This window comes from Phragmites australis, chromosome 22 (assembly GCF_958298935.1).
Source record: "Phragmites australis chromosome 22, lpPhrAust1.1, whole genome shotgun sequence".
NCBI lineage: Eukaryota > Viridiplantae > Streptophyta > Magnoliopsida > Poales > Poaceae > Phragmites > Phragmites australis.
The window spans coordinates 693,078-720,257 of NC_084942.1; the positions used below are offsets into that span (position 1 = coordinate 693,078).

The 27,180-nt window shown below is 42.2% G+C and overlaps 5 protein-coding genes across 11 annotated transcripts; 4 read left to right on the top strand and 1 right to left on the bottom strand.

Moving 5' to 3' along the window:
• Window positions 1-248: 248 nt before the first annotated feature.
• Window positions 249-6,263, top strand: LOC133904399 (uncharacterized). Of its 6 annotated transcripts, none has more exons than XM_062345896.1 (13): window positions 252-600; window positions 680-844; window positions 1,123-1,221; window positions 1,449-1,535; window positions 1,625-1,693; window positions 1,779-1,875; window positions 1,967-2,069; window positions 2,395-2,602; window positions 2,723-2,836; window positions 3,648-3,779; window positions 4,460-4,540; window positions 5,100-5,216; window positions 5,696-6,263. In XM_062345896.1, the coding sequence occupies exons 1-13, from the start codon at window positions 484-486 to the stop codon at window positions 5,783-5,785; spliced, it is 1,479 nt and encodes a 492-aa protein (XP_062201880.1). In that variant the 5' UTR covers window positions 252-483; the 3' UTR covers window positions 5,786-6,263. The 6 variants fall into 6 exon arrangements, with proteins under 6 accessions (XP_062201881.1, XP_062201880.1, XP_062201882.1 ...); XM_062345895.1 differs by having other exon boundaries at window positions 254-600; window positions 2,359-2,602; XM_062345897.1 differs by lacking the exon at window positions 5,100-5,216 and having other exon boundaries at window positions 249-600; window positions 2,359-2,602.
• A 129-nt stretch (window positions 6,264-6,392) lies between these two features.
• On the top strand, window positions 6,393-7,893 carry LOC133904400 (leucine-rich repeat extensin-like protein 5). Of its 2 annotated transcripts, XM_062345903.1 has the most exons (3): window positions 6,393-7,468; window positions 7,557-7,619; window positions 7,722-7,893. In XM_062345903.1, exons 1-3 carry the CDS (start codon window positions 6,802-6,804, stop codon window positions 7,733-7,735), a joined length of 744 nt encoding a protein of 247 aa, XP_062201887.1. In that variant the 5' UTR covers window positions 6,393-6,801; the 3' UTR covers window positions 7,736-7,893. The 2 variants fall into 2 exon arrangements, with proteins under 2 accessions (XP_062201887.1, XP_062201886.1); XM_062345902.1 differs by lacking the exon at window positions 7,722-7,893 and having other exon boundaries at window positions 7,557-7,639.
• Window positions 7,894-9,205: 1,312 nt separating this feature from the next.
• LOC133905299 (phosphoglucan phosphatase LSF2, chloroplastic) lies at window positions 9,206-11,738 on the bottom strand. The gene is made up of 4 exons (XM_062347060.1): window positions 11,364-11,738; window positions 10,217-10,422; window positions 9,882-10,052; window positions 9,206-9,804 (listed from the first exon to the last, which is right to left on the bottom strand). Exons 1-4 carry the CDS (start codon window positions 11,623-11,625, stop codon window positions 9,526-9,528), a joined length of 918 nt encoding a protein of 305 aa, XP_062203044.1. The 5' UTR covers window positions 11,626-11,738; the 3' UTR covers window positions 9,206-9,525.
• Window positions 11,739-13,559: 1,821 nt separating this feature from the next.
• Window positions 13,560-19,961, top strand: LOC133904785 (stress response protein nst1-like). Its single transcript, XM_062346334.1, has 3 exons — window positions 13,560-15,240; window positions 15,363-16,294; window positions 19,425-19,961. Exons 1-3 carry the CDS (start codon window positions 13,915-13,917, stop codon window positions 19,561-19,563), a joined length of 2,397 nt encoding a protein of 798 aa, XP_062202318.1. The 5' UTR covers window positions 13,560-13,914; the 3' UTR covers window positions 19,564-19,961.
• A 2,703-nt stretch (window positions 19,962-22,664) lies between these two features.
• Window positions 22,665-24,566, top strand: LOC133905552 (uncharacterized). The gene is made up of 2 exons (XM_062347369.1): window positions 22,665-23,109; window positions 24,048-24,566. The coding sequence occupies exons 1-2, from the start codon at window positions 22,951-22,953 to the stop codon at window positions 24,162-24,164; spliced, it is 276 nt and encodes a 91-aa protein (XP_062203353.1). The 5' UTR covers window positions 22,665-22,950; the 3' UTR covers window positions 24,165-24,566.
• Window positions 24,567-27,180: the final 2,614 nt, after the last annotated feature.

A 27,180-nucleotide genomic window follows, 5' to 3' on the forward strand; every position in this document is an offset into this window, starting at 1 on the left:
ACAAAAATATACTAAGCTACGGATGCAAACTTATGCATCCAATCTTGAGCAGTAGTGAAAAGAAACAAGAGATTTGGAGCATTTTGCATCAAGGTTTTGTCTCATCAGAGAAATATACATTCAAACTCGAATGTTTCAGAAACAGCATCACTTCACTGTGCTTCTAACTATCCAATATTCATAGAAGCGATATATAAGACAGTTCAATGGAAGCATTGCTCCTAAAAAAAAAAGGGATAGCGAAATTTACAACATTTTTTCTCAAACATTTTGTAGAGAATCACCCAAGATAAACAGTATCTTCCTCGATGTTGCAAGTCCTCTATTCATGTTCTTGGATGAGGGGATTCTTTTTTTTATCTAAAAATTTGACAAGCAATTCTTTAAACAAAGACGCTTCTTTCCAAACTGCCTGCCATTCAAGAAGACAAGCGGGGGATGCAGAAGAGCAGAGTCAACCCATTCCTTTGATCGGCGGCGGGAATGACGACGCGTCGCCGGCTCCTCCGCACGCGCGCCGAGGCGGCGGTGGCGTCTGTGGTGTCCGTCCACCCCCACGAGATTCCCCCGCTGATGAGTGCCGCCGCCACCTTCTTCTTCGTAAGCCTTCCTTTGATCCATCTCTCCATTCTCCTATGCAAACGCAATCATCAATAGGCTTTTGTGGGTGGGTGCGCAGATCCTGAGCGCCTACTTCATGGTGCTGCCGCTGCGGGACGAGGGGGCCATCTCCCTGGGGCTCGACACCCTCCCGGGCCTCTTCGCCGGCTCCCTCCTCCTCACCGTCCTCGCCGCCCCCGTCGCCTCCCTCGCTTTCTCCCTCCCCTCCATCCCCAAGCCCAGGGTCCGTCTCACCTTTCCTTATTAGTGCTTTGGTTTGGTTAACAAACGAAAATTGTTGGAAGTAGTGTGCATTTACTTTGTTACATTTACTGCGTGAGTGCAAAAATAGTCATATTGCTCGGAAGATTTAGCTAATTTTGCTATGGCTAAAAGGCAGTTTCTTCAACAAAAGTTTGCTTCTATTTATTTTTTTCTTCGTCTTGATGAGGTTTCCATTTTAATAATTGAAACATTTTTTCTCAGACAAGCTAATTTTATTGCGTACATCTGTGGTTTCAGGCTTTGGTCTTGATACATAGGTTCTTCAGCATATCTCTTCTTGCATTTTTTGTGCTTTGGTATGCCTCTAGCCCCAGGCATTCCCAATCCATCTCCCAGGTAATAGACGTAAAAAATACTTTAGATTCTTTCCTGCCTATATGCTTCAAATTTATCATACGTCCTTGAAATCTCGAGGAAAAGGTTTTATCCTTGAAGACCTCTTTCGTCTTGCACTTCAGCCACTTCCTGTGTCTTCCTAAATTTCCTAACCAAGGAGCAACAGTTCTTTTTTTCCTTTTAAGCTAAAGAGCTTATTTTTCTTTGTTTTTTGTGTCATGATCAAGTCTAGTGAAGATGGTTCGAGTAAACATGCCGGGTGGGGAAACCACAGCTGGTTCTACATAGTAGTAAGAATAAGCTTGTTTCTTTGGGTATGTCCTTTCACATTAATTCTATTGTTCTGTTCATGTTTTTGATATTCAAGCTGATTGTTGATTTGAAAAACTCTCTCCATCTGAAGGTTGCTTTGCTTAATCTCATCACGATATCATCAACTTGGGCAAGGGTAATTGATGTCATGGACAGCAAGGTATCAAATCATTACAATGCACCAAGAATTATGGACAAAACCTTCTTCCCTTTGTTTTCAGATCCATACTTTTCTTTTAATGCAGTCAGGTTCAAGATTGTTTGGTTTTATTGGGGCTGGTGCTACAGTAGGGCAACTTTTTGGTTCATTGTTTGCGGCAAGCATGGCGTGGCTGGGACCCTGTATGCACATTTCTCCATGAAGATTCTCTTAATAACGTAATAGATTCATATATAATATTTCATGAAATGCAATTTCACATCTCCTGGACAGTTATGCTCCTGTTTTCATCCCTCTTGATGGAACTTGCCGCGCTGTCATCAACAGGAATTTGCACTGATGATAATCACGGTTCAACTGAACTGTCTGCAACTCGGTATGTAATTCTGGACATTTTTGTAGACGTTCTTGATTTCACCTTCATGTTAATTTTGAGATAAGCAATCTGCAATTCCTCATTTTTTTTATAGAGAAAAATTCTTGGCTCATTGCTGCCACAACTTCAATTTATGAATCCTCCTCTTTGGGATCAATTATATACTTTGATTAATTTTATCGATGCATAATGAAGACATAAGTTAGAAAGATTGCCTTTTAAACTAAACTTGTAGGTGGTACTGATGATTTAATTTGACATTTTGGTGCTTCCTATGTTCATGCGTTAGAAATGAAGGCACATCCCAATCTTTTGCTGACTGCAGACCAGAACGAATTCAAAATGCAGAGGCTGATGATGAAATGTCTTCACTGGTCACTTCACCTAGATCTCCTTTTCAATCTCAAAAGGCCAAACCTGAGATTTTTGTAATGTTTGAAGGTTTTTGGCTAATCTTGCGCTCGCCCTACCTGATATACATATCTCTATTTCTATGGCTGAGTGCAGTTGTCTCATCCTTCTTTTACTTTCAGGTATGGTTACATGCACCATGAGTCTAGTAATGCTTTGAACATGTTACTTCATTAATTACATGATCAGTACAAAGGACTCGTCATTTACCATCCGAGTTACCTTTTCTCCCTGATTTTCAGAAAGTAACGATAATTGCTACTACAATATCAAGCCCAACCACCAGAAGGAGAACATTTGCACTGATAAACAGCTTTATAGCAGTTTTTATTCTCACGGGACAGATCACTTTGACGGTATTTTACCCATCCCCAAATTATCCTCAGTCAGCTATATCCCAGTACTCCCATTACATTGTGAATTCGTGTATGTATCCAAAAATTTGTCACAAGCTACAACTAGTATGCCAAACATCACGGAGAAAGAAATTTATGGTGTTTGTAAGTCTGTTTCCTTAATTCCATTGAATGTCATGTTTATAACAGGAGATGTCATCACTCATCAGATCATACACTTCAAGATCAATTTTTGCAGTGCATGCCCAACATTGCAAAATTACCTAATTTACATTTGTAAATGTATTTTGTAGTGCTTGCACTAAATTGGATGTGTAGGCTCAATCTGCTATATGACAAAGTCCATCTGTATGACTTAGTAAACCATTTGATCATGTTTGTTCCCTGTGTGGTAGTTCTTTTCATATAGAGCACAATATTCTTGATTCTTTTGAAGCCATATTCGATATATGAAACCCTGTTTATTCTCTTGAAGTAAGAAGGCATTCCATAGAATGAATCTCAATATTTTTTTCCTTCCAGAGTAATTCCCATGTGCACTTAAATATTTTCCAGTTAGATACCGAAGTACTGTTCTTCTTATCTATATTATGAAACAATACAGCGGAATGATTTACGTTGTGTCTTCGCTTATCTAAAAACTTAACATTTAATCTTGAAGAAAATGATATAATCAAGACATATCTTGGTCAAATAGTAAAGATTCTGCAATGATTGACGGGGTTTATTATTTTAAATTTTCCGTGTTTTCTGTAATACAACATTCTTGGATTTTTAATTATTCCTGTTATGATGTAAACAAACATATCAGGGCCATATCCTTACAGTAGCTGGTGTAACAGTTGCTATCTGTGCATCTCCACTTGTTGCGGCCTCAAATATGGTTGCCCTTGCTTTATGGCCAACTTGGATTGTCGTGGCTGTCACTGAAACAACTCGAAAGGTATTAAATATCAATATACCAGGGCACTCCAATTGAAATTTTTAGTGTAATCACCATTTATTCTACCTTTAAATGTCAATGTCCAAAGGACACATTCTTTATCATTTGAATATGCATATTTGAGACTCGTTGAATCTAAAGTTTTGATTCAGTAGTCACAAAGATTTAGGGTTTTGTATAAAAGAGGTTGTGGATTGTAATATATCTAATTTGTCTTATGGTTCATAAGCTGAGAAATTAGCATTCGACAGGATTCATTTGTTTCTATACATTTGGTAATACTACTGCTGCTTCGTTTAGTTGCATATAAAGCAATGCTACATTGCACGGATTTTACGTTTCTGCTATGTTCAAAACTAACTGTTTAGTGCTTCTTGTCATAGGTGTGGTAAATATTACAACATTAGGTTTATAGTAGCAGTAGATCAAACCTGACCTTTTTATCAATGGTTTGCAACATGATTGTTCGGTCAAAGGTTTATAGCTGCAACGGATTTTTCTTCATCTACCAACACTGATTTGGTGCATAATAAAATGCAGCTCAATACTAGGTGTAGCCTATTTAGTACCTACCCATTATTGTATATACGCCATTTTATCATTTCTATATTCAGGTATACCTAGGAATGTATTCAAAGTTATTTTAATTTGCTGTTTTCCTAATCTTCGATTCTTTGCAGGTAACTACTTATGTTTTGACAAGACCTGGAAGGGAGTTGTTATTCACAGTTGTCTCACTGGATGAGAAGTACAAAGCCAAGGTAAATGATAAAGTCCTTACCTAATTTGAGCTTGATGACCAATAGCAAATGGGAGGGCCATGACTCCAACTCCATAGAATCATGCATACTAAACATTGTTTAACTCGTATTTATGTTGTTCTGACTTCTTTTGAAAAGGTTCCATAATATTATTTCAAATAAAATGGTAATGATAACCATACTCGGCCCGTGACTCTTTAGCCAAAAACATCCTCATGATGACTACTTTCCACCTGATTGTATTTGGAGGTAAAGTGCTAGGGCGAAAACAATGCTTCATTTTTAATTCATTGCGGCATCAGAGCTACATCTGTCTCTCGAAATATAAAGTTGCTAAACAGCAGTGAATTCAAGAATCTAATTTTAAAAGAACGTAGATGCACTGAGAAAGAGTCATTTTTGTAGTTGCCTAATTACCTTATTATGAGTATCAGATTCTTTAAAAGTATGTTAGCTAATATTGCCAAATTATGTGAAAATATTCTCAGTTTGCTTCCCGTTTTTCTTTTTGCTTTTACAAAGTTCGTTTAGTTAAAAAAATAAGTGTTTTTTTTCTTAGGTCTGTATAGACGTTATTGTCCAAAGGCTTGGTGATGCGACAGCTGCTGGAATTTACAGTTTGCTGTTCAGCAGACTTGAGAAGAAAGCATCCATGGTTACCCTCTATGCATTGCCGGTATGAATCATATTTGTGGTGATTTGCTTACTGTTTTCTGCTGTTTCTTATGTGGTTTTGTTTTTGTGTGTATTGTGGCCCTTAGGATGTCATTGCTGATATGCATACCGGCATCACTACCTCAACGTGCTATACTCCATTAGAAACTAAATAAGATATAGTTGGAGTCCTCATGTAAAGGTGCACATTTGTGTGAGGATTCAGACTAGAGGGCATGAGTATTAGGAGTTTTTAGGCGACCTTTTGATTGCTGAGCACAATTAGAAATAGGAATCCAAAATCCATACTGAAGATGAAAAGTTGAAAACTATATACACGAGTATGCAGAAAATGGTTAACTTTTGCAACCAGTTGGAACCCTGGTATTAGATAACTAAAAGGAATTGCTAGATAAATTTCTTGGTGTCAAGTATTTTCTTTCATTTACTAGGTCCTGAGATAGATCACTAAAGAGTTATTTTGTTCCTTTTTTTTATCAGCTCTGCTTCCTGTGGCTTCTCACTGCATTTCATTTGGGGCGGCTCCAGACAAATCTTGCCAGGCTTCAGGCCGCTCCCGTGCCATCCTAATTCCTAACCCTTAAAGGACTAAAACTTGATACCGCTATATATTTCATGTTTTTACCGGGAGTGAAGCTGGTTATTCCTGGCCTTTTCTCTCTAGGTTTTGACTCAATATAGAGAACTGCTGGACGTAGCCTGAGATAGATAGTGCTTCCAGGATGTAGAAAGAATAGTCTCTAAAAGGCATGCCATTGTTGATATTGAATTTCCTCGCTTGTTTCTAAGGATGGCAGAATCATGGTGAAACCTTTGAATCCAGACTTTTCCTTTTAGGACGAAACTGCAGTTAACTACAGAGAGAGTTCAACAAAGAGAATGAGATTGTATACAATAAAGAGAAAAAGGAGTGCTAAGACATGTAGAGTAGAACGATTTGCTATTCTTGTATCACCTTCAGTTACTGCATGGCAGAAACCGTATCATGCAAACTGCAGGGTAATATTACTCCGGTGTTAATGGAAGTCTTCCTGGACTTATTGGGCAATATTCTGCTCTTTTGGAACAGCATTTTATTGCTAGGGATTCACATCTTACTGTTATTTGCCAATAACTAGAGCCGACACTATCGGTTTTTATTTATTTAGTTTTCAATCATGGGTAGACGCCCCTATGTCACATTTTTTTGTTGGAAACGCAAGAAACATTACAGAACCATGCTTACATTATATTGATGCTAAACACAGTATTAATAATAATACATCAGGGACAGTTGCATGGCGTTGCAGGTATGATGTTGTTCATAAGAATTCATCTCTCTCTGAAATGCTGTACCTTGTTTCTCGAACACTTACATTATATTTAAAGACGACTTGCATTGTTTCTCTTGAAAAGAATCTCAAGATCGAATCATAGAGTAGAGCAATGTCATACCCACGATCTTTCTGCTGATCTTTCGCAATTGAAAATGAAAATCACCCAGGTGACTTATAAAGCGACTCGTCAGATCATCGAGTGAGCACAGCTAGTAGCGTTGTTCGTCACTCGATCCAAACAGTTGTTGCAGTAACAGTACAGCGAGTAAGATGGCGCCATACATGTCGAAGCACGTCGCCCTGGTGCTTGCCATGGCTGCCGCGATCGTGGCAGCGCAGCAGCAGCTGCAACCATCGGAGGCAGCGACGACCCCGGCTCAGGCGGTGGCCTCTGACGCCGACGTGCTCCTCCGATTCCCTGGCCGGCCGGGGACCAGGCCACGTAGCCCCATCTTCCCGGGCTTCCCCGGAGCCAGGCCGTCGCCGCCAGCGTTCGGCTTCCCGGGCACGAGGCCGTCGCCGGCACCCACGCCCGGTGTGCCGTCGACGCCGGTGTCGCAGCCGCCTTGCCCCAAGGCACCGCTGGCGCCGCTACCCGGCTTCCCCGGCCTGCCAGGCAGCGTTGGCTCTACCCCGTCGTCGCCGACGGACTGCGTGACGCCGCTGGCGGGGCTGATGACTTGCGGGACGTTCCTGACGGGGAGCGAATCCGAGACGCCGACGCCGCAGAGCGAGTGCTGCAGCGGGCTGGCGGGGTTCCTGAACAGCTCAAGCTCGGCAGGGAACGGCGACGACCGGACGCTGCGGTGCCTGTGCCCGGTGATCCTGGGGGACGTGAACAAGATGCTGCCCAAGCCGGTGGACCCTGTCCGCATGATGTACCTGCCCATCGCCTGCGGCGTCGTCCTCCCGCCACAGGTCCTCTTCATCTGCTTCAGTAAGTCCTCTCTCTCATGGATCATCCATGATCATCCACGGTGCATTGCATGATAGAGTACTTGAACTCAACTGATCCATGCATGCAGCCGGGCAGCCAACCCCGCCGGTGGTCAGCCGCATTCCTGAGATCTGGGAGAAGCCGTCTTCAGGCAAGCCATTAACACCTTGATCTTCTATCTGTTAATTCACACTGGTGATATTAGATTCGATCGCTGATGTTGTTACTAACTATTCTGTTCTGTTCCATGCAGCCTTGTCACCTTGATTATTGATGTCAATCGGTAATAAGGGTGATGCAGTCAGATATATATATAGTATGAAGTTCAAGCTTAGCATGCAGCTGCCTGCCTCTCTACATACATGCAGTCAGATGCACTTGAGAAACTCTCTCTCTCTCTCTCTCTCTCTCTCTCTTATATATATATATATATATATACATACTGCTACTCAAGATTGGTACATGCATCATGTGTGATGTAAGAGCATGTGTTCTATTTCAGGGAAAAATATAAGGCAAATTGTATTCAAGTACGTATATTCTTTCTCCACAAATGAAGCGTGCGATGCAATTGAGTAAAAGAGGAAAACAAAACTTGATAGTGTAAAACACACTAATATAGGTAAACTACTGCAGGAATGGCATTTCTTTGTCGAGATAATTTACTCATGACATTCATGGCCGTGGCGCATACGAGATAATTAATCAGCAGCAAAATGCAAAATACATCTGAAAAACTGAAGTGGAGATCTTTCATGTTCTCACCGCCATGAGCGGAGGAGAAGCGAAGCTTAGTTATATATGCCTGATTTTTTTTTCTTTCGTAAGATTAGTATTTGACTGAATATACATAGGAATTGAAGCCGCTGCACCGAGATGCGCTCCCAGAATTTTTGAATGCATTTCAGGTTGATGGAGAAACCTTGGGAGAATAGAATATACTAACACCAGAGATAATCACAGCAAGAGTACTTTAACATACAAGAGGAGAGAAATAGTGAATGCTACAACTAGGTATAGAGTAGAACAATGGAAATACAATTTCTGTATTCTTTTTAGATTAACTTTGCCATGCAAACTGCGAGGTATGAATATGATAGATAATAGTGAAGTAGGGTTGGTTGTTGGGCATTCTTCCGCTGTTTGTTGTCCGAAACAGCACTCTGCAGGATGTACAATCTCTGCTGTCAGATCGATCCCTTCTTTAGACAACGTACGCTCGCTCTGTGTGCTGAACAAACTAGACATCACATTCTTTGTATTTAAACGGACACATGAGTTCACGCAAGTGACATATAAATACGAGACTGTTAGTTGCGTCTCTTCTTCTTGCGATAGATTTGCACACTCTCACAAGTTGGTAAGCAAGATGCCATCCATGTCCAAGCGCGTCGCTGTCGTTGTTGCCATGCTGCCGTCATCGTGGCGGCGCCGCAGCTGCAACCATCGGAAGCAAGGAAAACCCAGGAAAGCAATATTCTTCTTCAAGATTTAACACCTTCTTCAGTTAATAATTCACACTGCTCATAACTATGTTTTATATATATCTGATGCTGTCGTCCCTCTTGTTCCATGCAGCCACGTCACCTTGATTGGTGTCAATCGGATCGGTGGATAACGGGTGATTCCGTCAGATATAGTAACGAGTTTAAGCTTAGCAGCTGCATGCCTCTCTAGATTACGTACTTCATACATCCATTTCGAGTTAACAAAAATAGAACATGGGAAGAGCATGTATGATGTAAGAGCATGTTCTTTCTCAGGGAAAGAATATAAGCCAAATTGTATTCAAATATATTGTGAGACACGTCACAGCTTTACTTGCATCATGAATCTACAATGCACTATTCATGCATGCTCTCTCACCACAAAGGTGCAGGGCCTGCAACAAAGTTCATGTGACCTATGGACGCCTCTTTATTTTCTTCATATTACCAACAACCAACCAACAAAAAGACCATGTATATGCTTTTATTCTGGGAGTAGCTGGATCAAACCTCTTCCTTTATAGCATCTAATAATCTGGCAATGAAGCCTGCCACTTGGGAAGCTAAGTTTCACTTTTGGTGCATGAAAGGAGTTGCACCAGTAAAGACTTGCTTGTTAGGGTAATTGTTAAGATTTCCTTCTGCTCGTACATCACGAAGAGCACGCACCCGGTCATGAATTAACTTCCTCTCCCAGTCCGCTATACCCTCGAAAGCATGCTCTGGAAGACTCTCAAAAGGCTCTTTCCATGGATCATTCTTAGCTAGATCATATGTTGCAGCACGGATCGCTCTCTTACTGGGTCCGCAGGGTCTTATGGAGGTTAGTTTGTCATAAGCTGTGTTAAGCTGCATGTAATGGATAGATGGTAAGAGCACCTAATTTTCTATCACTGTATGTATATGATGAGATGAAACAAACTTACATCCATATTCTCGAACCAAAACATGTAAGCAATTGCAACCGCAGGTGCTCTCCCAAGTCCAGCAGTGCAATGCACATAAACTCGCCCTTTGCGTTGTGATATAGCCCATTCTAGTGCGGAAACTGCCTTTGGCAATTGTGACCTCAAGGAATTCGGGTCAAAGTCAACTGCCTGCAACCAAGCAATTGTAAGCGTACGTACGAATGTAAATTACACTTGATATGTAGAAAGAATGATAAAGGACACTGATTTAAATTTTTTGAAGTTATCAGAAATTCAAAAGAAAATTAAACAGATATAACGATACAGGCTCAATGGGTAAATAAGAAGCTCACCGGTCTTCTGATATGCTGAATGCCAAGTTCTTTACACCTACTGACCACAGCTTGGAAATCAATGCCCCAGTACTCAATGTCCTTGTCCTGCTGTAAACAAAGAATGTAGGCTACTTGCTCTTCATGTTTCAAGTGATCAATATCTTCAGGTGTTTGAGGTTGTGAGCCTACAATCAGACTGTCACTGATGACAGCATAATTCATACCTAAAAATCATGTGTAAAAATTAATTCTTCCATGAAAAAAGAGGACACTTTCTTTAATTCTAATCAATTATTGCATCTAGTACAGTGACTTATTAAAAATAAATCAAAGCTAGAGAAGGAGATCTAAGTGACTCGGTGACAAAAATGGACTAAGATGTTTATGCAAAGTTGTTATCTTGCTACCTTTTTCAGTAAGAATTTCAGAAGAACTTACCTATGACATGAATTCAGAACTTACCTTTTTCACTAATGATTAAGAAAAGAAGGGATTTCTTCAACGTCCTGAGCTAATCGGTCTAACAGTATTTCCTTTAAGAAAACACCATGAAACTGATATATGAAGCTATGATATATAGTCAAACAAAATATTGGAATTATCCATTAGAGGATCACACTAACAATAATGCAATATCAGCGCTCTTCAATTACTTCCTTCAAGTCACAAAGGATGAAGAAATCAATTTAAGATTTGCACCAACTACCACACTCATCACAGAAACATGGATGAATTGTATAGCCAAAATACAGCTAATCGCCAAGGCACCAACTACTGGGATGCCAAGCAATATAACATTCTCTCAGTTTTAAGATTACCTACAATAGTAATCACGAATAAGGGCCACCTACAATAAATATGGCCAAGAAAAGTGGAGGCTATGAGCCAAAATCCAATCTTTAAGCAAACCCATTGGCAGGTAACATCCAGTACCGCATAAATTGCGTGGCATTATTAAGATCACACTAGTTTTTCTTTCAACAAAGAAGAAGATCACACTAGTACCATCCATCAAAATTATGAGCACAGCCGCACAGGAACAAAATCTTTTTGGATAAGAAACCAACAGCCCACGTTGCAAGATCCATCCTTTACCCATTTCCAGCATCGATAGCAATCAGGGCGGGGGGCTATCGCAAAATGTAATGATGGGATGAGTCCGTACCGAGATCGTGGTGATACTCGTAGGGGTTGCGCATCATCCGCTTCATGGCAGTGTTGTAGTCCTCCATCCTCCCGCCCCCTTCAGCTCCGGCCGTGGAGGAGGAGCGGCACAGGAGAACCCCGACGCTCCTCCGGCGGCTCCTGCGGCCGCCGGGGGCGCATCCAGCGGCGGCCACGGCTGGCCTGCTGCCCCTAGCGCTGATGCTGCCGGTTGAGATACTGCAGGATGTGGGGAGACGAGAGGCGTTGGCCATGGCCGCCATGATCGCAACTTGCAAAGATTATAGCAGGATTTCCTTCGATCTACAGGAAATAGTGCCGAGTGGAATGAGGCAGAGACCAGACGGGGAGGATGGGTGGTGAATGTTTTGGGCCTCATCGTCTCCCTTTGGATGGCCAGAAAAGCCCACAACCAACGCCATGCTATTGTTTGCAGTTACAAGTGGATATGGGACATTTTATTGGTTGATAACTTCCCTATATAAAATAAATTTGTGAAATCATCATAAGAAAAATATAATGTAAAAAATTTCTACTGAAATAAATAGTATATTATGCACCGTTAATATTTCCACTCTAGCAACTTCTAAAATATTAGGCTTTTTCTGGAACAAAATCATTATATGTAAATCAAAATCTTAAATTAAACCATATTATTTTAATGCTAAAAATAAAAAGTAACTCAGAAATCGAATGTTTTGGAGAATCCCATGAGCCTGTATCCCCTGGGTCAGATTGTGGGCGTATATTTGCATCCACTGATCCAAGCTGGAACAGTTTATACATGCAACCAAGCACGCTTCTCGCTGAGATTATACATTTTCATCGAGCTAGGTTACTCTTGTACACGTAACCAATCATACCCTATGTCACACTTGTGTCAGGCCGGGGAAATTTTGTTTCTAAATTAAGCTGTTTAGCATGAATTTAAATTTATGTGAATTCCTTTTGATTATCCTCATAAAAAAAATCTTTAAATTCCTTGTGTTCCAAAAGAGGGATTTTATGTCAAGGTTTACAAATTTGTTTTATAGTTGAAAACCGGGACCCATCGAATTTCCGAAATTCATGAATATCAGAAAAACCATTTAAAATTTGGTGAGAATTCGACCAAATCACTCGATCAAATTTGTAAAATTCGATGAGAATTCGACTGAATCGACCATTTGAAAACCGATCGAATTACACCGAAAATCGACCAAAATTTTCAAATTTTCCGCATTGAACACATTTCGAACGAATTCTTCGAAAACCATTTGGTTTTCCCGATTTACCGAGCGTATTTCTCGAATTGCAATGAAGTTAAAAAAAAATAGCTCAACCTTGTGAAATCAATAACTATTTCATCTGAGCTTCAAATTAAGTGAAACAAATTTTGTTGATTTTCTTGTAACATAATTTACATTATAAAATATTTATACTCATAAAAAAGTTAAATATTTTCTGTGAGAAAATGTATTTACTAAGCCTAGTTAAATGCATAGTTAATTCTTTGCTAATCCAAAAATCATGAAACTAAATTTTGTTAGTCTTCTTGTAGGATTCTATGTCTTTTAAAAATACATAAACTTATGAAATAATTATTGTAATATGTATGATTGTGTAAATATGTTGTAATTAGATTAATTCATAACTCACCTATCATATCTCCAAAATTAGTGAAACCACTTTTATTAGTTTATTTATACTATGCTTTATGTAGGTAAAATAATAGTAGACATGAAAAAATTAATTATAATATTGTTTCTTAACATGTTCACTTTATGCTCGTGAACTTTGTAAAAATTATGAAAAATTAATAAAACTCTAAATGAAGTGTAATGATTTTTAAAGATGCTCTTAAGATATGCTAAAAAAATATATGTTTGTATGCTAATTTTTTCTTTAATGTGACGGGCCAAATCATCCTGTTCATACGGTCTATTTCAGTATTTATTTTCAAACTTTCTCTTCATGAAATACGATGCAAATGATATTTTTTTGATTTTTTTCACGAAAAATCTTAGAATTGTCTCTAGCATTTTTAGAATGCGAATTGGCCGAATATCGGCCGAACTGTTTTCAATGAATTTTCAAACCCTCCTCGATGCTAGATTAAAGAATAAAAAATAAAAGATATTAAAATTGGGAAAAGGCATTAAGGAAGAGGAAAAAACAAGAGGAAACGCCTTGGAGAGTAAGGAAAACAGGGTCACGCTTTATCTGGTTTTTCCCGCATCGCTGAGGCTGCATCTGAAGCTCTGTGACTGCCTTCCCTTCATCTTCCTTCCTTCACTCGCCTAGGCTATCCAGAAGCTAGGGTTTTCGCCATGGAAATCACCCGCCTCGAGCTCCTCCCCCTTCCTATCCATACCTCCTAGCTGTTGCATCTCGCATCTGCAAGAAAGGAGCCGCCTTTGATTCCCCTCCTCCGTTCCAGGGTTTCCCTTCCCCTTTCCAGAATCGAATCGAATCGCAGCATTACCGACCGAGCAAGCAACCTCTCCCACGGCCGGTCTATCGTTTGAGGAGGCTCCGACGGCGCTGGCGATAGAGCAGGCGGCGGGCGGATAATGTGTATACTGTGCTCCGTGCAGCGGTGGTCGCGGCGCATCGCCACCATGCTGCCGTGGCTCGTCGTCCCGCTCCTCTTCCTCTGGGGCACCTCCCAGCTGCTCCTCCCCGCCGCCTACCGCTTCGAGGTCACCTCCCCGCGCCTCGCCTGCGTCTCCGTCCTCCTCCTCACCCTCTTCTGGTACGAGATCCTCCTCCCGCGCCTTTCCCTCTGGCGAGCCCGCCGCTCCGCCCGACTCCGCGAGGAGCGCCGCGCTCGCGCCCTCGAGCTCCACAAGCTCCGCAAGTCCGCCACCCGACGCTGCCGCAATTGCAACAACCCCTACAGGGAGCAGAACCCTGGCGGCGGCAAGTTCATGTGCTCGTACTGCGGCCACGTTTCCAAGCGCCCCGTGCTCGAGCTTAATTCAGCGGGGAAGGTCCCGAGGGGATGGCCTTGTGCTCAGGATTGTGACTCAGCCTACTGGCCTGACCTGCGGTGCCCGGGCGATAACTCCTTCTTGGGATTCTCATGGCGCCTGTTCTCGTCCTTTTGCGTGGCAATGAGATGGTTCTCGAGGAAGATATTCAGATTTACATCGTCAGGGGATGGCGAAGGATTGGGTCCAGATGGTAAAAGGTTGACCAAGAGAGGGGAGAATGAAGGAAAAGCTGAGGAGAGTAGGGTGGACAAGGCGAAGCGGAAAGCGGAAGAGAAGAGGCTGGCCAGGCTGGAGAGGGAAATGCTGGAGGAGGAGGAAAGGAAGCAGCGGGAGGAGATGGCAAAGCTTGTGGAGGAACGCAGGAGGCTGAGGGATGAGAAAGCAGAGGCTGAGGAACGATCCAAAGGTGCTACCCCTGTTGGGGAGAAGGATGCTAGGAGGGAGGCAGAGAAGCGACGGCTGGATAGGAGGAAGAAAGAGGACAAGGGGTCAAGCAAAAGCAATTCAGATTGCGAGGACATTGACAGAAGATTGGGCCGCGAAGGCGATAGGAAGCGAGAATTGGACAGAAAGAGCGATCTGGAGAGGCGTGAGGGCTACAAGTCTCATTACTTTGAAGCTAACAATCACAGTAGGAAGACATTGGAGAGCAAGACCAAGTACTTCGGCCGTATGACAGGTGGTTTCTTATCTTCTTCAAGAGGGTTCGGCGGTGGTTCCTTCTTTGGCAGAAGTGCAAACTCCCCTGCCCCTCAAGCTAACAAGGTTAGTAGATCTGCTGTTCCTGCAACTGACCAGGGTAATGCGGTCAAAAGAGATGCCCAACCTGCAGCCACACAAGCTATGGTCAAATCTGCTACAGCTGGAGAAACCATAAATCCGTGGACTAATTTTAATCGACCTGTGAGTAACAATGGCATTGCTATTTTAGTGTAAACTTTTATCATTAGAACAAATGGCATAAGTTATTCTCACCCCAATTACCCTCTGATATCTTCCGTTTATTTGTATTGTGCTATATGCAGGTTAGTCCAAATGTGCAGCCACATCCTACTGGCCTTAAAAAGTCATGGCATCAGCTGTTCAGTCGCTCAGCATCAGTGTCCCCTTGTCCTGATGTTACAGCTTCAGCTCGTGAAATGAATAGGATGCCAGAACAAAATGGAACACAGATAAGCAATGCTCATAATTTTCTGTCTCAGTATCCTCCTCTGGACAGCATGCCGAATTTAAGCCAGCCCATGCAATTTCCGGGTTGTCCACCAGTTAATGGAGCACCTGCCAACAAGCCACTGCCTCATTTTCCAGCTGAACGTATGCCCTTCTATGATGAGGCAGAACCAACAGTATTTGAAGAACCAGAACAATTTGAGGACCCATGCTATGATCCAGATGCAATTGCATTACTTGGGCCAGTTTCAGAGTCTCTAGATAACTTCCCTCCAGACTTGGATTGCGGGTTCATCTCGAGTGATGTCACCAAGGAATTGCATGCGAGGCCTTCACCAATCGAGCCTCCTCTCTCAAGATCTCGTTCTGTTGAAGAAAAGCCTATTAAGCCCCCACACTCATCACTTGCAAAAGGGTCCGATGATTCCATTTTTCCTGAGGCTAGCAGTGAACAAGGCACATGGCAAATGTGGAGCACGCCATTGGTTCAGGAAAGTTTAGGCCTGCGAGGTCCTCAGAATCAATGGCTTCTACCAAAGACAAATCAATTTAACCATGCTGCCAATTTTTTGAATGGTGGAACAAGAAGCCCCCTAGGTACTAGTTTGAATGACAGTGATCCATGGCTGCAGAAAGCGCCCTTCCAACAATTACCTCCTGATACACCGAGTCTGTTCGTTCCATATCACGTGTCAGAAAAAGCTATACACAACAACTTGATTTTTGGGTCTCCAAACAAATCAGCCCGAGGACACCCCTTTGAACCACCTGGTCATTCTTGGTCCAAGTAAGTCCTTCCCAATGTCCTTTTTATTCTTTTCATAATTTTCTGGTGTAATGATGTCTTTCATCATCACCAAAATTTTGTTGCTCTTAACTTGGCTAGAAACTTGTATAACTCATAAGAGAATAATTGTCATCCTCCCCTGTTAACTTTAGCTAGGAACTTGAGTAGAATTGGTAAGTTAATAGTTGTCATCCTTCACCTAGATGATTGTTTCTTGAAACTGTGTGAGTCATTCTGGTTATTCAGTTTACGCCTTTACGGGTCAGTATTGCTCCACATATCAATAGTTCAATACATACAAGCACCAAAACGATTTTTTTCGATACTCTTTCAAGTTGGTCATATGCATATATTTGTGTGTACATAGTTGCACATATGTAACATCTGCATGTTTAATTGTTGATAAATATGAAGTTTGCGTGAATCCACATTGGAAGTGCATCATAAAAGAGCTGTACAATTAGGACCTAAATATGGTTCTTAATAGTTTTCAACCATGAAATTTATGTAATGTTTACCAACAGAGAAGTGTGATACCACCAAAAGCAAAGTGCATTGTCTTGGTATACAGTACAACCAAGTGCTTGTATATCTACAGTGTCATGTGCTATAATGTGTCTCATCTTGTATTTTGAAAACAATGTGGGTATGTGATGCTTGGGGTGTATGGATGATCCTTTCATCTTTGGACTTGATTTGGTGGAAGTTTAACATGAGCGTTTGGTATATGAACTACATGCAATGAGCGTATTTGAACTAGTAGTAGCACCAAGTATTGTTATGTACGTTACTGAAGTGTCTGACAGCCATTGGGTCTTTTTGTTTACAATGAAATGAAGTTTAAGCGTGTATAGACATAATGAATACATGATTTGATGTTAGGATGCTCACTGCAATCTCATGGTCTTCCATGTGTTCATATCTGCCATTGGTTGCATTGGTTGTGTTATATTTTCTTTATTAATATTATGGGCTACTTTGTTAGGGAATAATTTTATAGGCTAGACTTTCATGGTGAAAAATTAGAGGTCACTGTAGACTAAGGCTGTTCTGTTCCAAACAATTTTTGTTGACAGCAAGTGTTCTATATTTTTTTTTACTTTTCCTAGTAAGATCAAAATCGTGCTTTCAAGAAAGTGTGACTATATGGAACTGCACTTTATATGAAACTCAGATGACTCCAAAGTTCATAATGAATCATCCAATATTTACCTGAAGGCCGAACCCTTGAAACTTGAATTGATGGCTTATTGGGGACATGTTGTATATGTTACGTCTCGGTTGTGTGTTCTTAAAGAAATCAACAGTTTACTTGATAGCATTGAACTTTTGGCTCCATAGATGTCTGGCATGATTCTTAGAAATGTTGTTCTCAAGTGGTAATTGGTGTCTGCATCCTTTTTGGCCTTGTTGTGAATGAAGCATATTTTAGGGTGTGGCTTGTTCTGTTGCGTTTTGGACATGACATATAGAATATTTTAAGTTAGTTTCTAGTTTGGTTTATCACTTTTTCTGTTTAGAAGGGTGGGACAGGCCATTAGATGCATAAAAACAGTTGTAAATGTGCTGCGGTGCCAGAACACCCAGCCTAGATGCAAGCAATAATCCAGGAAAGGGGAGAATTAGTGAAGTAATAGGAATCCTAGTATGAAAAGTCAAAAGAGTTCATGTGATAGGGAATTTTGAGTTTAGTAGGATACAGCTTGGGGTCCAAGCAGGATTTAAGACAAGACCCAATGTAGGGTGCGGTCCTATCCCACGGCCAAGACTGCAGGTGAGACATCTGCACAATCTTTGCAAGTGGGCTTCTTTCACATCAAAAGGTGGCTCAAGGAATATACATGTTCTTCGCATGACCAGTTCATTTGAGTCAGGTTGGAATACTCGGGTAGCATGACTGAAGCATCGGTTCAAGCGGACCAGGTTGCATGCTGGAATGAGGCACTCGACCGACCAATAGACTCCAAGATGATGGAAAGTGAAAACTTAGCAGAAGTAGCTTTTCTTGGTGACCATACCAATTGTGAGTAGTAGGACTCTGCCAGAGGATTAATCATAGGTGCAATGCCCTGCTGACAGTAAAACATACCAAATGAGTAGATGCTTATAAAGTTTCTGCCGTTTAAGTTTGATTAGCACAGACAATTAATTATAGGTTTTATCACTTTAGTATCTTACAATTTTGTAACAGTTTCTGCGTGGACCTTCTCCATATTACCTGTGTTAGATAGCGTTAATCTTTTTTTTTTGTGTTACTCTATTCCTGATAAAAATGTCAAAGCGTTACCTTTCAGCAGATTGGGCCCCTAGGTCTTTTGTGGACTATTAGATGTTCAGGCCCTGTTTGTGACGCTAGAACTTCATAGGATACCCATGGGAATTGTACTGGTTCCTGCTAATTTCCCACGAAATTTCTGTGTTTCAATTTACATGTTGTGAACTTTAGTAACTTAAAATTCTCAAATATATGGGTTGCTCAAGATGCAAGCTAGGGTGGCTGTTTTTCAATTCAAACTCAATCTGTTTGTACTTGAGTTTGCTTGTTTTGAGTTTACTGTTGTACCCTGGAACCTGTTTGCTTGAAATCAGGTAAGTATATAGGACCTGCATGATGACCCTGTGACTCCCTAAAATCTTCTTCTTCTTTTTTACCATGAATCATGCGGTTAGTGTGCTTTGGTTGGTTGTACTGCAATTTCATTAAAAGTTGAAGGGAGGAGATTGTGCGGCTAAAATTAAGTGAGCCTTGCTGGTATTCTACAGCGGGTTTCTAGTGTAGAAAATGTTGTTCTAGGCAATAAATAAAGTACTCCCACAGCTGTTCTTCATTTGATTTTTCTTTTTCTTTCACCTATTTTTTGGGTGAGGAATTCATGCCAAGCTATTAGCTAATATTGAGTTCTAGTCTGTTTCTTCTTTGTTATTTCCCTTTTTTTTTTGTAATGGCTACATGTATCCGCTTGGTGCTGAGGCCGAAAAGTTATTTCATATTGGAATAAAGCTTCCTTCATCTAAAAAATTAACTAATACGAATATTTTATCCAGATAGATGGTGGTTTTTGTGGAACTATCAACCTTGCTTGATAAGAACGTTGAAACTCACGACTTTGTTTGGTGACGATTTATGCAGGGAGGAGGTGTTGCTGAATGGAACTCAGGAAACTGGTCATATTTCCTCGCCGTCTGGTGGACATGTTGGCGGAGGCTTATTTTCAGCTAATCCCGATGTACAGTCCGTCTGGTCATTCGATGAAAAAGAGACAACATAGAACTTTATTATAGAACAAAAATGTCAAGGGGATGAGTTGGGCTGTGATGCAAAAGATATGTTAATCATTTTGTTTAGTAGCACTCACCTGTTAACATGCATTGCTGCATTAGGCTTCTTACCTGATGTTTCGGCGCATGTCATCTGAACTGTTGGATTCAATGAAAAAAATGGGATGGGAACTCGGCGCACACAGCAGCACTATCTCGTTCGTGATTGTAGTCATTAGCGAGATTATCGGATTAGTGGGTCGATTATTGCTAACAGGTCTCTCTCAGTGCCTATATTGACTCTAGCTTGTTTGAAGGTTGGAGTGGTTGTTTTCTTCAAGTGCTACCTGATGCAGAGAGTTGTGATAGAAATGGTTATTATGGGAGAAGTGCTGTTGGCATTTACTGACTTGGTGCTTCTTATCCAGTAACCCTCATTATCTTATTTTAATCTTCATCTCTCCGTGGGGATAAAAGTCACGCACTGCAAAACTGTTAATGTGCATGAATGATTACCCTTTGCATAAATCAGTCGACAAAAGTCAAACTAAATCTGGGTGCAGGTGCAGCGGCACCCATGACAGCATCTGCATGCGAGTGGTTCACTCGTCGGTCAGTGGTCACTGGTGAGCTACCACGCAGCCTGCCTGCCTAAACTCTGTGCTATTGTGCTCCACCCATTGCCACCGGTGAAATCACGAGGAACAATGTTTCGTGAGGGGATGAACAATATTGGGGGCGTGAAAACCACAACAATTCTACCGTAGCAATAATACTATAGCAATACTATCGGATGTTGTGCGAATTTTACTGTATCTAATGGTATTGTATCACTCGATCAGGTGACTTCACTCTGTTGTGAAGTCAAAGGATCTTGTTCTTGCAATTGGTTGTTTGTGTTATGAGAAAAGCTCCGTCCTACTTGTGCTTGGTTGCTTGTATAATTTTTTTTTTAAGGCTTGTATCCCTGGGTGCCATCTCAAGAGACGCCAGAGGTAATCTAACTCCTAGCCCAACCAACTCCACCAAGTGGGATCTGTGGTCCCTCCCTTGCTCTCCAGTCTCCCCTGCTCTCTCTTTCCTTTCTTCTCTTTCTTGTTTCCCCTTCAGATCTATGGTGTCCTTACATTGTTATTTATGGTCTAATCGGGTGTGGTCGGATCTGGCTGGTCTTCGTAATGGTGGCTTACGGTGGTGGCACCGTGGAAATCACAGTGTCACAATCAGTACGGTGGCTGTGGTGGTAGCGCTACTCCTTGTAGATGGTCCTATTATTCTTGTAGGCTCACCTCGTCCCGACCTCCTGGCACCGCATCGGCTCCTTCCTTACCGGATATGTCTCCTTAGATCTGTCCAGCGAGGAGCTCGTGGGTTCATAGTGGCTATGTGGTTGCTGTGTTTGCTAGGAGTTGGCTATCATTCCGTCTTTATGGCTAGTAAGCTCTAGGGGCTCCAAGCGTAAGCATTGCTCTACTTTTTGTTGGTGCCGACGATGGTGATGCCCTCGACGCTGCTCTCCTCCTTGAAGACGTTGTGGTGGTTGTCCCCCCACCCCCAACCATTGGGATTCTCCAGGTGTAAACCTAGTTCCGGCTCTCTGGACTGCAACAGCAACGTCTTTGACGTCGTGTCCTCCTTGGAGGTGTTGTCATGGATATCTTCCCCGATGTTAGGACGTCGGCTGAGGTTAGTAGGAGGCGACGTTGCCCACACCCAACCTAGTTTATCTAGGTAGTTGGGCAAGTGTTGTGGATGTGGTTTGGTGGTTCTCCAGGTTTAGTTTAACTAGGTTATTGCCTACAATGCTTGTATTTTTTTTACCTGTTTTCTCTAATTAACAGGGTGTTGTATGGTTTGGTCTTATTTTTCTTAAGTACTAGACAACTTCTCCTTACGTCAATCGGTAGTGCTCTGCTTAGTTAAAAAAATAATATTCTTTTGACATGTCGGGTTTCCTGAGCTGAAGCTAAACTATTGTGGAATTTCGTCGCAAGTATGGAGATGGAGTGAGTTAGAAAGAAATCAAGGCGGCAGGTGGAGGTAGGAGATTGCCGCCTTGCTTTGTGATTTCTTGGAGAGCTAATGAACCGTAACAATGCAGTGCTTACCTTGTTTTGGTCCTCGTTGCTAACCACTAACTCGAATGTACGTTGACTTTCAAAACAAACAATATATATTAGTTATAATAGGATAAACCAATGATTGAGAATACAGAACCTCCTTAATTTGCTCTAGTGAGCTGTGACAGTTTTCTGATCCATCTTCTAGAAGCGTGTTGGACTACTCCCCCCATTTTTTTAAGTAACCGACACGGTTAACTTCATGTTTGACAATCGATTTTTCACAAATGCGCATGCTAATCATTCGAAGTATATAACATTATTAAAGTACTTTTGATGACAAATTTGGCAATACCATTTAAAAAAATAGTAGTAAAAAATGGAACAACACATTCAACAGTGACAATTACTTAAAAATAGGAGTATTTGGCACACTATTAAAAATAAGTATGTACATTGGTAAGGGTGGTAACGGGTTGGATCGGATCGGGGATCTATAGGTTTTGGACACGACGAGGGAAGAGCGGGTGTTGAAATTGCCTCACTGGGTATTCAAATTAGGGTCCCGACCCGAGTCAAGTTTGAGGACCAAGGCTAAATCGGCACCTAGGGATGGCCCACATGCCCCGAGATAGCCATGGCCCACAGGCCTAGCCTGACTGCCTGAGTCGTCAGTGAGCTCGTAGTATGCTATCGCCTCGCCTACGCCACCCTCCCATAGTACACCGTCGTCACCTTACCTGCACAGCTCCGCCTCGCCTGCTCGCTCCCGCATCGTGGACTCACGGTCGAGTCTCGAGTCCTTAACAGGGTTAGGGCCAGGGCTTATTTTAGACCAGATAACTATTTCAGGGCCAAATCGAATTTAAGATCTCGGATTTCGAGTCGATTGAGTTTTCCTCCGCTCAGTCTTGATCTGATCCGTTGCCACACCTATACATTGGGTCCACAAACAAATGGAACAAGCTTCAAGGGTAGGGTAGGAAAAGTAAAATATTCAAAGACAAACGGGGTGATGTCGTCCTCGAAGAAAAAAAGAAGATAGAGTCATGGCCATTGATGTGGCCGGGCACCCACAATAAAACGTCCAATTTCCGTTCCTTGTGCAGCTTCATCTTCTTCCTCCTCCGCTTGTTCGCGAAGCAGCTCCCTCGAGCCCTCGAGCTGCGAGCGGGAGGAGAGGCGTTTGGTGAGGGGTGGGATTAGTGGAAGAAAAGGGTAGGGGTGGTTGGGTGGATTGGCTTGGTCTGCGATTCCCCTCCCCTCCCCTCCCTTCTTCTCCCGGCTGCCTCCGCCACCAACAAGCTGCGGGCTCTATCGAGGAAAGAAGCAAGGGAGATGTGCCCGCTGCGGGTGATCCTCATATTCCTCTCCGCCACCATCGCCGGCTTCTTCCTCATCAGGGGACTCAATGCCGAGCCCGACCTATTCCAAGACGACGACGACAAGGCCTCCGAGTCGGAATCCCCCAGGGCTCCCGTGCCCTTGCATTCCAAGGTAACTCCTTTCCTAATCCTCGCCCCCTCCCCCTCCCTATTCTTAGCTTTTTGCCTGCGCAAAAGGGCTGCCTGGCCCTTGAAATGGATAAAATTTTAACAAATTTCTAGGAACTAGAGCGACATTAGCAATTCCTTTCGATCCACAATTAGCTGCTGGTCCATTTATCGTTTATGCTGCCCCTATCATATGATCACTTCAATTACTAGTGCGTACATACATGCCATGGATAAAGCTATAGTCTTGCTCCTCTTTTTGCATAAGAGTACTTCTTCATTAACACAGTTACATTTCCTCACCTTAACCAACAATCCCATTAGATTATGTGGAGAAGCTCCTTCCCATTAGATTATGGATTATAAGATTTTGTAGTACAACTTATGGAGTGTGGGAATCAACTTTTAGATTGTGACTGTTTGTTTTTGTTTTTGCTTTTGGGGCTAGAATCTATAATCAGAATAAAAAACAAACATGGCTTTACACTGATCAGAGGCTTAGAGCAACTGCACATTCATAAAAGAAAAATAAATGTAGCAATTGCTTGAGTAGAGCTTGGTACCATTGTCACCAGAGCTTGGAGCACTTGGAAAGTTGCAATCTTGATCAGCACCCCCCATCCTCCTTGAATCTGACAACAATCATTTTAGAGTAACTATGTATAAACTTTTTGGATCTAGTCACTGAATTTATATACAAAATTAACTGCATAGAACTATGAGCCCGAGTGGACTAAGTGTGTAAACAGCTGTAAATAGTTAATTAAGCAACATATAATGGTGCACGCTGCACAATCTGTGGTCACTTCGTAGTACTTCTTGGTTCTAATATTAAATCATCAGCACATTGTTTCCCTCGTGTACAAAATTTGAACATAAAATGTTATTTCTTTGATGAGAATTGGTTCAGAATCTGAAGGAATACTTTATATACAAATCTAGGTTGGATCGGCTGTGAAAACAGGATTCTGGACTATGGTGGACATGGCAAGCGGGCGTTACCTTTGGCGCACCCTTGTTGCACCACAGGCAAAATCTGAATCCGACAAGGCGCGGTGACGAATGTTCATAATTTATTTCATATCTTGGTGATTGGGTGCTGCAAAGGCAAAGTTTGGCACAATCTTGTTGTTATTATATGTTGGCGTTGGTGTGTGATACGGCGGCAAATGTGACATGGGGGGATTAGATACTTGAGTAGTTGTGCAAAATTGCTCATGTTTGAGTCTTGTTGTCTAAAAATGTAAGTGGGTGCAGTGCTGGGAGTGTGGAGTTTGGACATGACATTTGGGCTGAAGTTTGCACGATTTTGTTTTTCCACTAAGTCCATGCTCTAATGTGAGACTTGAAGCATATAACAAAACTGAGTAGCTGGAATCTGGAAATTTCTGAAAGAATATTGTTGGATGGCAAGTCTGTAACTTTCTTTTGTTGAAGTGATGTTCAGTTATCGGTATCTTACTTTCCAAGAAGCGTTGAATTGATGTTCAGTTGTCAGTGTTTTCCCACCTCTCTCGTGACGAAACGCGACCTTTGGGGAATGGACCTCGTGACCTCAGGCGATTAGGGTTTCCCGGTCACCACAACCAATAACTTGCCACCCCAGTACATCGCTCGACTCCTGCCTGATTGCTCCGCCCTACTGAGCACCCCCCCCCCCCTCGGTTTTGAGTGCAGATCCGAGTTGGTTGAGTGTAGATCTAAGCATGTCTAGTACATGCTCGCTCCTTCACATCCCAAATCCATCTTGCTGACATCCACCACCTCGACGGTAGCCGGGTCATCGCGACCTTGCTCCATCCATCCCTCTTCTACCGAACGCATCTCCACTCTCCAAGCCTCCTTCCATCGAAGCAATGAGGACTTCTCCTGCACTACATGGCGTCTCCATTGATCCCCGGTACCAATTGCTGCTCCCTGGTTGATAGATAAGTGCTCCAATCTCAAACCCCCAAACCCTTTGCTTTTACAACATCACTATTGCTGCCCTATACTAGTGGTTCAGTTGGTGATAGATTACTGAAATTGATGGTTGCATACTTGAAATCGGTGTGTAGTGCAGCTGTTCAGTCAGATCCTTCATTGCTCGATTATGTACATCAACTACTTGTGCATAGGTTTTCAGGAATATTATGAGCATTTTTGCATTTTTTTCAGCACAAACAAATGTATGGACTATAGGCCTTGCCATGATCTGTCATGAGCCTTTTTTTCCTGAAGATTATTAATGTTGCAGGAAAATGTAGGATAGTGGCAAGAAACATTATTGTTCAGCTCATGACAAATCATTTCTGAAGATTATTAATGTTATAGAAAAATAAAGGATAGCTAGTAAAACAATGTTGTTCAGCTCAATCTGCTAATTTTTAATCATGGAGAGGCCCATCTTTAGAAAAAAAAGCTTTTTTTATCATGATATGAACATTAATAACTTTAAGAAAAAAATCCTATTTTCCATAGAATGCTCTGTGAAAAAAAAAAATCATGTAGCTACTATAACTAGATCTCATTTTTCGGTAAGTAAATTTCTACTGAAACAACAGTGCAACATTTTCTTATGGTGTCCTAATGAGGATATTTGCAGGACTCATCTGACTGGCAAGTTACTGATCCTCTTCCATCCTATGAGCGTGGCAGAGAACTTCATGGTAAAAGACATCAAAGTCTAACATTTGGATCCAACCTTATTGATGTGATAATAACCGGTAAATATTGTAGTTGCATCATGCACTTCATTTGGCTAGCGTTCTAAATTTCTAATCTGCTGGTATATGATTTGGCGGCAGTGAGAAATTAAATGGAGATATGCTGCAAAAGAGAAGGGGAGTGGTGCTTGCTCTGCTGAATAAGTTACTCCCATGTTATCGATGAGAAGGGGAGTGGTGCTTGCTTTGTTGAATAATCTGGTGGTACATGATCTAGTAGATTTTTAATCTACTAGATCGGCGCGCGCCTGTGAGGCGAGTCATCGATGCAATGACGAGGTGACTCGGCCATTCCACTGGCACCAAGCTTTTCTCTTTACCGAAATCAAACATCCCATCATACACTTGGCATTCAACCATGCATCAACATCAACGGGGGAGGAGCCGGTGATGGTTGATGCGGTTGTGGAAGGGCCCGATCCCAAAATCCCACCCCAACAGTGGTAGCCTTGGGCGATTTCTTCCCGGAAAAAGAGATCTCCAATTCGGCAAAGCATATGAAACTACATGGGGTGGCGTCGTTGGAGGCTATATCACAGGGCTATCTGACCTAAAATCTAGTAAGTGCAAAATAGAAATTATTTCCTTCTAACCAAAGTTGGTTGGATGGCAGGAATAGGAAAGAAATATTTTCAGTGCCATATGGAATAGGAAAGCTATCGATCAATCGACAAAACAGTCCTTTTATGTCACCGGGCAAGACACCGTCACTTCCTTCGTCCCATTCACTGCTCGGTCATACCCTATGAAACACCGATATTTCCAAATGCCCATGTATCCGTATCGGATACCATATCCGATACAGATATGTGCCATATACTCAGCGGATACATATCCACCAAGTATCCGAATAAAAATAAATATAGAAAATTTGGATACTTGTGGGATACATTTAGGATACGGCCCAACCCAGTCGCATCTCCCAGACGCATAACCTAATGATGTTCCATCTCCCAGCCACATCTCCCACTCCCAGCCGCATCTCTCATGCCTTCCTCTCACCTGCCACAAATACACCTACAGCGCTGGCGGCGACGCCTTGCACCACCTGCCAGTGGTGAGTTCCTCTCCTCACTGGCTCCCCCTTTTCCTCCTTTCTTCCCCTCCCCGTTCTTCTGATTTTTGACTGTCGATGACCGAATGACCATGTGCGGGCAGCGGTGGTGGACATCACTGTGGGGGCGGTGGCTACGAGATGGCATTTGGGGTTAGGTCGTCGAAGCAGCCTCCCTTGCTAGCTTGCCCAACCCCAATGGCATGAGGATGATGGTAAAGCTCATGCCGCCACCGTGTGCCAATCTATTAGGTATTAGTCACGCCTAGCCGAATGCAAGTTGGAGACTTGGAGTAGAACATGGGAGTAACTTATT

Bases quoted from the DNA above. Each gene is read 5' to 3' on its own strand.
- LOC133905299 (XM_062347060.1), bottom strand. From the start codon at position 11,625: ATGGCGGCCATGGCCAACGCCTCTCGTCTCCCCACATCCTGCAGTATC. The intron at 10,423-11,363 runs GTACGGACTCAT...CATGATTTTTAG, and splicing joins CGAGTATCACCACGATCTCG to GTATGAATTATGCTGTCATC. The intron at 9,805-9,881 runs GTAAGTTTGTTT...CATTACATGCAG, and splicing joins TTTGGTTCGAGAATATGGAT to CTTAACACAGCTTATGACAA.
- LOC133904785 (XM_062346334.1), top strand. From the start codon at position 13,915: ATGTGTATACTGTGCTCCGTGCAGCGGTGGTCGCGGCGCATCGCCACC. The intron at 15,241-15,362 runs GTGAGTAACAAT...TGCTATATGCAG, and splicing joins GGACTAATTTTAATCGACCT to GTTAGTCCAAATGTGCAGCC. The intron at 16,295-19,424 runs GTAAGTCCTTCC...CGATTTATGCAG, and splicing joins CCTGGTCATTCTTGGTCCAA to GGAGGAGGTGTTGCTGAATG.
- LOC133904400 (XM_062345902.1), top strand. From the start codon at position 6,802: ATGGCGCCATACATGTCGAAGCACGTCGCCCTGGTGCTTGCCATGGCT. The intron at 7,469-7,556 runs GTAAGTCCTCTC...CCATGCATGCAG, and splicing joins GGTCCTCTTCATCTGCTTCA to CCGGGCAGCCAACCCCGCCG.
- LOC133904399 (XM_062345895.1), top strand. From the start codon at position 484: ATGACGACGCGTCGCCGGCTCCTCCGCACGCGCGCCGAGGCGGCGGTG. The intron at 601-679 runs GTAAGCCTTCCT...GTGGGTGCGCAG, and splicing joins CCGCCGCCACCTTCTTCTTC to ATCCTGAGCGCCTACTTCAT. The intron at 1,694-1,778 runs GTATCAAATCAT...CTTTTAATGCAG, and splicing joins TTGATGTCATGGACAGCAAG to TCAGGTTCAAGATTGTTTGG.
- LOC133905552 (XM_062347369.1), top strand. From the start codon at position 22,951: ATGTGCCCGCTGCGGGTGATCCTCATATTCCTCTCCGCCACCATCGCC. The intron at 23,110-24,047 runs GTAACTCCTTTC...ATACAAATCTAG, and splicing joins CCGTGCCCTTGCATTCCAAG to GTTGGATCGGCTGTGAAAAC.